Below are 11700 nucleotides of genomic sequence, written 5' to 3'. Positions count from 1 at the left end.
AGAAACTGCCTTTATTTGACTGTTTTCATGGAAAATATTCACATTGCCTGATAAAGTTGACTGTTAAAAGACAACAGGGTGAGGTTTTTGTTGAAAACACTACTTTTGCATGTATAGGACAAGAGATAAGAGGTATCGCTTTGTCCACAAGGGGGCGCCAGAATCAATACAAAACAAAATTTCCTCACAGCAGCTTTAAGCAAAATAACTAATTTTAAAAAACTACTCAAAAAATGTATGGCAGATCAAATGCCACACAGAGGTGAACAATGTTGCATGGCAATTTCATGGTTTCCATTTCTACAATGAAACAGAATATATTTATCTTTAGAGATATTATTGTCATACTGTCACAGAGAGATGACGGAGTGATAGGAATCAGGTGAAGTTAAGGGTGAAGTTTCTGTTTGCTTGAAAAAAGACAAGCTCATACTCGGTCCAGTGACGTGTGTATGAAATGTATTTTGGCAACGTTTGCACTCAAGTTCTCTTTGATTCAAAGGGTGAATGAAACACTAACAACCCTTCACGAGCATCAACCTTGATTTCACACAAAACAAAAGGAAATAAGACAAAAAGTGAGAAGAGATGAGGACACTTTTACACTCTTTAGTGAGACTTTCTTGCACTACACTATAAATGTATTTAACGGTTGACCAGGCTCATTAAAGGGTTCTTAAAACGGTTTATAAGGCAGACAAGATGACAGCTAAAAAACCCACAAGTGCAAAACAGTCCCTGCCTCCCTGTATCAACATCCTCTTTCTGCACGGCTGACCAGGACGCTCGGGTCAAATGTTTCCTCTCTGCTTCTACCTGCAGAGACGACAGCGCTCTATGCAAACAGACAGGACGGCCCGGCCCCCCCTCCTCTTTACGTGGAAGTGAGCCAAGCGCTGCTGTGGCTGTCACCTACCCTCGCTCTGTGACAAATGCACACAGCGAGCCGCCGTTCAGGGCTGCTGCTGAACCACAAGCGCTGATTCAACACTTTGCCTGAATGACAGATATTTATTTAACGCCGGCCGTGACACGTTTACAAACCACTTAGAGATTCATTACAGTCACTTCACTGTAAGTTATACATGTGATATATAATCACACGGCCGTTCACCTTGCAGCTCTTGTTGTTTTGGCATTGCTAAGAGGAAAGGTAAACACTATGATGCCTCATGTGTGAAGGTCTACTCCTCTCTGATTCAGCTTTTTGGCAACAGAGGACACACACCTCTGTCGAAAGTCACTTTAAGGGCTCTAAGGAAAACCATTTGTTTTGCAAATTTATGAAAGACTGAAGTGTTTTTATCTTAAACTTTGCATGAAGCTTCAAGGCCTTGATGTCTCAGATGGAGAAAAATCTTTAAGGTCCTGTGAAGGATCTGAAAACAAAGCTTCAGGCTGATGGAGAGAAAGGATAGTGCGTTAAGATGTATAAATATAGAAGAGCACCTCATCTGTTTACACCACTGACTGTATAAAAGATGAACGAACTGAAACCTCCCTACAAGTGGGGCGCTGGTGGCCTAGCGGTCTAAGCGCCCCACGTACAGAGGCTACAGTCCTTGTTGCAGGGGTCGCCGGTTCGATTCCCGGCCGGTCGACCGTTTCCTGCATGTCTTCCCCTGCTCTCTACTCCCCACATTTCCCGTCTCCCTTCAGCTGTCCAATAAAATAAAGGCAAAAAGGCCAAAAATATAACAAAAAAAAAAAAAAAAGCGCCCTTCAAGTGAAGCCAAAACGACTCACTCGCCCCCTGGTGGCTGGTTGCAGTATAGGTCATAAAGCCTGCCTCCTCTTTTTAATTGCGGGCAACCCCGCCCCTCGCCCCCTAATGTAAGCGGTTCTAGACCAGCAAAGAGTTGGAGCCGCTCTGGAACCGTTTTTCCTGGCTGGGAGCCGATTCGCTCACAGTCGAAAACAAGAAAAATTTAATTTTCAATTGAGCACCGGCTCCGAACCGGCCCTGAAACTGCCTCAGTCGAAAAGGGTCATATATGAACACATGGGACACGGGTCAAACTTTGAAATGAAAACACACGTCTCTGATAATGCTGATTTATGTCCAAGTATTCATTTGTCTGAAAAGTTTAGTTTTTTGTAATCATTTGATGCTATAAAAAAAAGGATACAGCACAATGATCGACAGCTCTGTTGATAAATGAGTCTCCCTCTGTGCTGTGTGCACCAGATTACACAATGTCAGCGCCCATCCATCCCAGGGGGTGTTTTGGCTTCACTTTTGTGCACAACAGGAAGAGTTGATGGCACATCGTCCATCTTTATCATCTTTATATACAGTCAATGCTTTGTTCTATTGTGTTGTAGTCTCCTTTCAGCCTCCTGGGCCCGAAGCCAGCCTGTGGTCGACAGTGATTTCAATCAATCTGACCACAAACTACCTGCTCAAGCTGCCTTTCATACAGCTGCTTCCCCTTTCTCTCTTTTCACACACGCAGAGAAACAGAAAGACACGAGGGAAAACTGCTTCAGGGTTTGCTACAGGTGTTTTCTATCGGCACCAAATGTTGATGAAACGGTGAAGTATTGACTGCAACTTACATCAGGACAGAGGAAAGTGAAGAAAGAGTGCTTTGAATGAACTGAAATGTAACATTTGTTGTCTGAACTCTTGTGTTCTGTAACAGATCTGGGTACTTAAAGTGAAACTCACATAAAATATACCTTAAGCTTTGAGAAGCGTGTGCATCCACGTGCCTGTTGGATGCTAACATATGCTTGAGTGTGTTTTAAATAAAATAGAGCAGTCATTTAGTGTGTTGGATAAGTGCATTTGAAGGTAGCCACTGATGCGACACACAACAGGAGGTGGACTGTTTGTAAATGAATTCACCGATGTTTCAGATCTGTTCTTTTGGACAGTGTAAAAACTTTTATAATTGTCAGTTTGTCCCGTAAAAGATGAGTTAACCTGCCAAACCTGAAGAGGTTGTGGGGTTTATATTTGGTGGAATGAAGGCGATTATCTCGGACATGTAAGAATGCACAAAAGATAGATTTCAGGTGGTGATCACTTTCAGCTCCAGAGAGGGGGTAACATCACATGGCACTAAAAACTTCATGGACACTTCCACAGTCTCCAACTTTCATGAATACCTCCTGGCCTGATTTATTTTTGTATCCGTGCCCTATTTAGCTCCCGTTGCATGTTTGTGTCCTCTTACCGCCATCTTTCACGAGTCTCCAGAGAGCCTTCTCTGAGGTAGCATCATTAAGCTCCCTACTCTTGATAATTTGTAACAGCTCAGTCAATGGTTGATGTTTTCACGTCTCCACTTTCTCAAACTCCGGCCAGTCTTTTCTTGAAGTGAAATCATGAGAGACACAGGAGGCTGCACATTACCGATCAGGCAGGACTCTGACACTGGATAAATAACAGCAGCTTTTCATACAATTGTCAGTGCTCCCCACGACTATGGGTCACCATTGGGGTAAAAATAAATAACAGTGGGACAAAATACTGTTGCAGGGGTCCTAGATGGAGCTCTCATCGGGTTGCAGGTCTAGCTGCGTGTGTTTCCTCTGCTCCAGGATCCTGTTGAGCTCCTCTGTGAAGGAGTGGTAGAGCGGTGACATACCGTCTGGATCAGCCTGCCGCAGTAAGACGTAGCTGTTCCCGTTCATCTTCCTCAGCACGCTGGGCAGGGTGGCCGAGAGCCCGTTTGCGTAGTCCACATTGGGAAGTGGCGGCGGCATTGGAAGAGGAGGTGCAGGGGGAGGTGTTCTGCACGGGGAAAACTGCCCCTCACCTGGAACTATCTGGAGAAATCCATCACCAAGGTCCCCGAATGTTGGCACAGAGATGGATCGGCGGCCCTGGCGGCCGTTGCAGTGGCTGGAGATGGTTTTAAGTTCAAGATGAGAGCTCCTCTTTCTTTCAGAACCCCCGAGGACCTGCAACCCCTGATGGGAGAACTTCCGGTCATGAGCTGCGGCCCGTCTGGTGCAGAAGCTCACATAAAGCAGCACCACACTCAGCACTAAGCAAAGGCCTCCAAGAACCGCCACTAGAGAGATGTAAACGGCCTCCATGTGGCGGTAGGTCTGGAACTCAGATCCCGAAGGCAGCGGGGCAGGAGGCGAGGGGAGAGGCTGCTCGGTGGGGGTGGTGGTGGAGAAAACGATTGGGCTGGAGACTGTCGTGGGGTCGGTCGTAACTGTTGGCTCCACAGGAAAGTACGGGTCTGTGTGGACCTTGACTGTGTAAAGATAAACCAGGACTGAGACAGAGTTCTCCACGGCGAAGCAGCGGTAGGAGCCGCTCTGTTGGTTGCGAGCTCCGATGATGAGGAGGCCGTCTGTACCGATGCGGTAGCCCGCATTGAGGCCGTATCCCTGGAGTTCTTTGCCGTTTAGCGTCCAGCGTGGGGTCGCGAGGTTAGAGCGTAGTTCACACTGGAGCAGGACATCATCACCCGACATCACGGAGCGCCTCCGATGAACCACTGCAACAGAGAGAGAGAGAAAGAGAGTCATGTGAGAGAAAGAGAGGGAAGAGATTGTGAATCAGGAGAGTAAAATCTTGGAACGTATCTGCCTCCTCTGCATCTACAAAACCCTGCTGATTGGTCAATACAACAGATTCTACAGTTCTATAGAGAATCTGCAGGGATTAAGACGGAGAGATGATTACAGAGAGGTCAGGTCACTGAAGGTCAAGTTTTCAAAGTGCAGGTGAGCACCCTGCACGGCTCAACCTTTCAGCATCACTTTCCATCATGTTTTATAAGCCTCTTTAAATGTAAGGAGCCCCGCAACGCAGCCGGCAAGACCGCCTGACCTACAGCGAGAGAGGAACTTATTAAGATGTGTGCTCTGTGAGCTGGGGGAAGGTAAAGACTCAAACACCTTTGAAATCCTTTGTTAGCCTCTAAATGCTTCAGTTTTCAGGCAGAAAAAAAACGGAGTGTGTTGGACTTTTTCTCACCTCATAATCTCAGAGTGTCAGGCAAACTCATCAAAGGCAGTGCATGGAAGGTAAAATTAAGTGCTCAACTTTTCAAATCTTAAAGTGATGTATGTTACATAATGCAGGTACAGTATGTGGGGAGGTGATTAAGTGTGGCGTTAGTCATACCGTTTCCTGAGTTTTCCTTGCAGCCTCGGATCCCTCTCACAATGTCCTGGGTTAGGTTTGCCCTGAAATAAGGTCATATTGCAAATGTTTTAAAATTCAAAACATTTTTATTCAACCAGGAAAACCGTCTTAAAAAAAATGTCTAACTTTGTTGTAGTCATGGCAACAATCCTGCAATAACAAAGAGTCTGTGGCTAACATTTACAAATGAACTATAAAAATATATATCACAAAATCATGAATAAGGGCCTGTGTCCATCAACAGCATTCTCATAGACTGTATAAAAAATGGACCTGGTATCAGTAGACCATCAGCTGGCAGTGCCTACCTTCTATAGAAAACCAATGCTGTTTTGCATTTTCAGAACTAGGCATCAAGGCAAGGGGCGGGACTTCTGATATCAGCTTTGTCAACAACAAGGCTGGAAGCCGGAATAGAGAAGAAACTAACTATACTTTTTTTTAACCAGGGTGCTGATCTCAGGTCAAGAGATACTACTAATCCTGCAACACAATTTTCATCAAATGTTGTCTTTGTAAAATTCCTTTGAATTAAAGCAAATATAAAGTATATAAAGCATTTCAAAACAGACTTAATGGTCAGTGCTAGGGGAAGCAGAAGTTTCACAACCTATAACAGTAGGCGTAGGGGAAGAGCGCTCTGAAACTGAGATAATGCAAAATAATGCAAAATAATGCTGTTGGTGGACACAGAACTGTATTACACTTATGAACAACATCTCTGAGCTCAAGATTCAATCTTGTAAAAGAGCGATGTGCAGGTCAGGTATTTACCTCTATTTGTCAACACAACGATTAAAGTATGCAATTACTGTTTGCCATCTACAAGCTCCTGTGAGAAATGTTAGGTTTGTGGTGATTTTGGCGCCCCCCTGTGGACGAAGCAGTAACTCTTCTGTGTGCCTCACTTTGTTTTTTTATTAAATAGTCTGATGAATGTACAGATTGTGACCTCAGCCTACTCACAGGAGCTTTAAATAATAATGTATTTCAGTTTTTTGTGTGTGTTGTGGTGTCGGTGGTCAATTAGTCCCTTCAGTTAAGATTCAAACACAGAAATTAAGAAAAAAAAGTGACTATTATAATTTGATTAAGAGCAGGAGAGAGTTTATATTATTTATGCTGTGTGATGTGTGTTTGAGGAGGCACATTTCATGCCACCCCTTCATAAATCACAGTCTTAAGTAGGTCACCCTTATCAAAATGCTGCTCTATTGGCTTTAAAACAACATAAGAGCTGTCTTAAATCATAAAAATAACTAAGTATTGACTCAAACAGTGAGTTAAAGAGGTTAACCTCATTCTAAAACACCCAAAACATCTGCAGTCAGAAGGGGGAACATCAACTTTCTGCAGTAATCATTTGAATTCAGAAAGAGAAAGCAAAGTTTGCAATTTTGTTGTAAGTGTAGAAAGTTCCAGGGAGAGTGAGCAGCATATCAAAACGCTTTCTCACTACGTTATATCTTTCTCATCTATCATTATCTCCATATCCAACTACCTCTGTAAATAAAACCCACCGAGGACCAGACCTTTAACTCCTTTAGGTAATTAAATGTGTTAGGAATGAAGAGGGCATTGTGCAGTCCGATACAGAGAAGTGTTAGATCTCACATTAACATTCAAGTCTTTCTCTGCTTTTTCTCTAAAAGAGATGCTGCCCCCTGAAAAACAAATCCACAGGAGGGGCAGATGTGTCTGCTGCTGCTGCTGCTAATGGACGATTAAGATGTCTGCAGCTCAGTCATGCAGAGTGAAGGAGGAGAGGTACAGGCTGCAGTACAAAGAGTGAGCCAAAGAAACCTATCTGTATTTGAATGTTTGTTTCTACTATTAGCAGCTTACCACATGTACTTTGTGGAATATCACTAATGATATTTAGTCATGTATCGCACTTACTCTACTTTTCCTGCAGGAATCATTTCATTAGTGACAGCCATGAACAACATTTGTTCTTGAACCAAATATCTACGGGGGCTGGGAAGTGCAATGCAAAATTACAAAGGATGAAACACTTTAAGAAAGGCCAAAACAAATTCACATTTAAGAAAATAAATTTACAAAATCAGAAACATTTTTACAAATGGTGTAATATTTTTACTAGACCTGAAACAAAGTTACAAACGTCAGATTGGGCCGGAAAAGGAATGCACCAAATACAGGAAGTGATAGGGTTCGGGTTCCAATCACAGGTCATTCTGATGTTACCTTTCAAAATAAAAGCCAAACGAAATTTGAAAAAATATCAGTAAATCTGAGATAATGAGCAAAATCCAAATTTCCACTGAGTCATTTTAAATTTATATTTTTTAGGCTTTTTTATGCCTTTATTTTATAGGACAGCTGAAGAGAGACAGGAAATATGGGGAGTAGAGAGTGGGGGAAGACATGCAGGAAATGGTCGGCCGGTCGGGAATCAAACCGGCGACCCCTGCGAAGAGGACTGTAGCCTCTGTATGTGGGGCGCTTAGACCACTAGACCACCAGCGCCCCAAGTAGTCCACTGAGTCATTTTAATTCGGACTATTATTGGAACAGTATTCAGCAGAAACTGGGATTTTGTTCATAATCTCATTTTGTATTTATCCAAAATCATTGTAATATTATGCTAAATCTCCAGTGTTTTTTATTTTGAAATTCCAAATGAGATATAGCTGTGATTGGCAGGAACATATGAGGTGTTCTCTTATCAGTCTGAATCAAAGTATTTTGTTAAAGTCAAATATATATATGAATTCCCTGGCTGTTGCACAAACGTATCATATCACAAACGTCTTTTATTTTGAAAATCAATAAAACGCTCCCTTGATCACTTCCTGTATTTGGTAAATTCCTTTTCAATCAGAATCTGCTGTTTGTAAATTTGTTTCGTGACTGGTAAAAATGTAAAGTGTTTCTGATTTTGTAAATGTATTTTCTTGAATGTAAATTAGTTTTGTTTTTGGTAAAAGTGTAATTTTGTATTTTAAAATATAAAAATGTTTTCCAAAATGTAAATTTGTCTCCAGCTCAGTAAAAGTGTTTTCTCCTCTGTAAATTCCCATTGCACTTCCAAACCACCTTAAATATCTACCTAACTAACTTCACCTACTGTAGCTTTAACTCAACACTCTTTGCTGTTTTGTCAAAGATTACACTCTAATGCTGAATCAAAGTTAATCTCCAATCTTCGTTTTGTTTTTAGAGGAAGGTTTATCATCATTTCAGTCCAAACCCTCTCCCAGCAGAAGGAAGCTCCTGCTGAGATGCAGGAGAAATCCAGGTCGACTTCATTATTTTAAAACACAGAAATTCAGCTGGAAGCGACAGTGAGACGTATAAATAATTAATAAGATTCTTGTATTTCATTCTGGCCCAAAAGACAGAAATAAATATCCACTACAAAAGGTCATGTAATGCAAAAATATACACTGTTTGGATGATTAATCCATGTTTGTGAGTTTATTCATCTCATGAGGAGGTAAGAACAAAGACATGAGGACAGTTTAACATGTGATTTTACTCTAACCTTAACATGAGGTAAATACTTGTGTCCTCTTTTAAATTAAAGTAAGCAGTGTTGGTATTTTTTGGCTGTTTTTCTATTCCTAGAGTTTAGATATTTTCTGTCATTCAAATGCATGCAGCAGCAGCAGCAGCAGCAGCAGCAGATCAGAAATAGAGAAGAACAAACAGGTGGAGCTGCAGCGGAGGCTTTGGGGAGTATAGACTCTGGATCCATGACGGAGCAATGCAAATTCATCCGTCTCTGCAAGAATGTAGCTCTTCTCCTCCCCAATCTCTTTGTTTCTTCTCTAAGCTCTACGCCTGTGTGTTGTTTGTTTTCTACTACTTTCTAAAAAACCCTGTGAGTCATTCCAAGTCTGTTTGTGTATTTACTGATGACACTTTGTGCATTTAGAGTACAGGTGTGCGCTCCCATACCTCTTTGCTCGGGTGGATATTTCCACACACTGCCTCCCGTCCCAGCCACAGAACGGGTCTCTGGAAAACACGCAGTCGTAACAGGAGGAGTACCTCGGACAGGCTGACATCGGAACCTGCACCACTCCTGAGCTGGAGCCGACGTAGATGCTCCGCTGTAAACAAATAATGAATTCTTAATCTGCCTGTCACTTTGTTTGCAAATTACTTTAAAGCCTAAAATTACAGCAAGAAGCACAAACATGATCATGAACTCTTATACAACGCAGGTATTTACTGATTCATCATAACTTACTGGTAGATTTGGTAGTTTGTAAAAAATGAAGGTGCTGTTTCTGCAAAATTTTATGTCTGAAGAAGATTAATCTGCAGGATTTGGGCCTAAAATATTACCATTTAACTCTCTATACATGAATACATACCAGAGCAGAGGATATGACCATGCTCTCAATAGGCTGAGGCTTCTCAAAAAGCTGCAGCTCCTCTATGATATGCATTTCTCCATCGATGTCTACAGCTCTGTGCAGCCAGCCGTCATCTGAATGAAAAGAAACACACAATTTTGTCAAAATAAAACACCTGAGATGAAAAACAGCCAGAATACTGATGCTCTGACTTCTTCTGACTTCTTTCTGTCAACAAATCAACCAAAAGACGGAAACCAGCAGCAACCTCATCTGTTTCTCAAAGGTTCCCAATTTCCCTGCACTGCATTCAGCGCTTGTAATTTGGAAAACATCCGTCTCCACTAACAGGTCATGAGTACAAAATTTAAATTAAAAACTGTTCCTGAAAATAAGAGCGATGCACCAGTGATTTGTTTTCGTCTCCAGAAGTAAAACTCACCTGTTCCTAAAAACAAGATGGTATAAATGTGTCCGTCCAGCGCCGCCTCTTTGTGCACGGCTAGCTTCACATAGTTCACGCTCCTCTTGAACATGAGTGGACGCACTCCCATCGGGTGAACCTGGCTGGCCATTAGTGGGTGCCTTCTGGCAAAAGTGAGGACGTTATCTGGGAGGTCTCGGGAGGAGTTGATGCCCCGGGACCTGTGCAGGTCAGTTATACACTGAAGAGACGAGACAGAGAGAGAGAGGCTGTCACAGAGGAGGAGAGTGGGGATTTTCACAGAACATGGAGCTTAAAAATGGAGGAATAGAAACAGTTATGTCAGATTTAGGTGCATGGACTGTTGAGTCTCTATCCTGGTTGACAGGCTGCATTAATGTCTATCACAGTCAGACCTGCCCTGAAGCACCCCGCCTTTCCTTAATGTTACTCTGAAGGGAAGTGTAATCTAGAAAATAATGATTATGCTGAATAAGAAGACATGAGATTAGAGATTGAGAACGTGAACATAATAATTAAAGAAGAAAATACAGATTATGTTCCAATCTGGTTTAATATCATCAGACTTGTTTTTGTCTCCCCCTGCTGGTCATTACAAATAATGCAATTTAAAGGCACTTTAGCATTGCTCTCGAGTTGCTGTTAAAAAGTAATCTGACTGAATCAAAACTTTCAGATTGGATCAAATCTTATAAACAGGGATTAAATATAGGATTAGATTAGGTAATCCAGGCTCAGTTTTTATCCTGACAAAACCTGTTCGGGTTGTTCAAAACTCTCAAGCGGGATAACTATGACTCAAAACATCAGGATTATCCTGATCCCAGCTGAGGGCTGGATTCACGATGGATTACAGAGAGAAGTGTACAAAAACTTTTAAGATGGTCAAACTAAACAAGTGTTACTGTTGTTGACACATCAGAAAAGTTTTGATATTCCAATCTCAGTTTGATGAATTCTTAACATTCTAAAGTAGATAAAGTAGGGTTTAGGATTGTTAAAATAGCATCGATATTAAACATAAAATATTTCACTTAAAGCAGCAGAGAGGATATCTCAGTTTGTGTGGGTTTTGGCGCCCCCCTGTGGACAAAGTCTGTAGTTTGAAGTCTCATTTAGAGCGATGTGGTAATCCCTAAAATTTCTATCTTGTTACAGATGATCTAATTCAGATGGATGAAGTCAATTGATCCTGGATATCAAAGAGGTTTATTTCAAGATCCAGATTATTCTAATCCAGATTAAAAATTATAAAAGAACCAGGCCCAGAGTCAAGACAAAAGCAGTTATGAGGTACTTTGTTTTTGTGGATTTTGAAGCCCCCTGTGGACAAAGTATGCAGCATGATGTCTCATTTAGAGAATGATAATCCAGATTTGGTAATCCCTAAAATGTCTATCTGGTTAAGTATAATCCAATCCAGTAAATAAAAAAAAAATCTGAAACTAGGACAAAAGTCAAATGGATCCTGGATAGCAAAAAAAGTTTATTTCAAAATCCAAATGATTCTAATCCAGATTAAAATTTATAATCACCAGGCCCAGAGTCAAGACCAAATGCAAATATCAGAAACTTCCTGTTTTTGTGGATTTTGGTGCCCCCTGTGGACAAAGTTAGCAGCATGATGAGCCATTTAGAGAATGATAATCCAGATTTGGTAATCTCTAAAAATGTGGATTAGGATGATAACATTTTTTACATCTAAAACCAGGACAAAAGTAAAATAGAGAGCCTTATCCTGGATAAATTAAGTTAATTTCAGAATTCTGATCATTCTAATCCAGATTAAATTTGTGCAGAAATGATCTCAG

The 11700-nt window shown here is 41.5% G+C and overlaps 1 protein-coding gene across 1 annotated transcript in view; it reads right to left on the bottom strand.

The window, feature by feature from the left end:
• Positions 1-1901: 1901 nt before the first annotated feature.
• The window catches only part of sema4gb (sema domain, immunoglobulin domain (Ig), transmembrane domain (TM) and short cytoplasmic domain, (semaphorin) 4Gb), a 55642-nt gene continuing 45843 nt past the window's right edge, over positions 1902-11700 (bottom strand). The window contains exons 11-15 of the mRNA XM_034707315.1: positions 9887-10109; positions 9463-9578; positions 9041-9195; positions 5096-5157; positions 1902-4463 (exon numbers count right to left, since the gene is read on the bottom strand). Coding sequence (XP_034563206.1) covers positions 3493-4463; positions 5096-5157; positions 9041-9195; positions 9463-9578; positions 9887-10109 — 1527 coding nt within the window. The 3' untranslated portion in view covers positions 1902-3492. The remainder of the gene's footprint in view (positions 4464-5095; positions 5158-9040; positions 9196-9462; positions 9579-9886; positions 10110-11700) is intronic.

The sequence above is a fragment of the Notolabrus celidotus genome, chromosome 18, assembly GCF_009762535.1.
Source record: "Notolabrus celidotus isolate fNotCel1 chromosome 18, fNotCel1.pri, whole genome shotgun sequence".
Classification (NCBI taxonomy): domain Eukaryota; kingdom Metazoa; phylum Chordata; class Actinopteri; order Labriformes; family Labridae; genus Notolabrus; species Notolabrus celidotus.
Note: the sequence above shows the minus strand (reverse complement) of the source record. Positions and strands in the feature narration are given on the sequence as shown.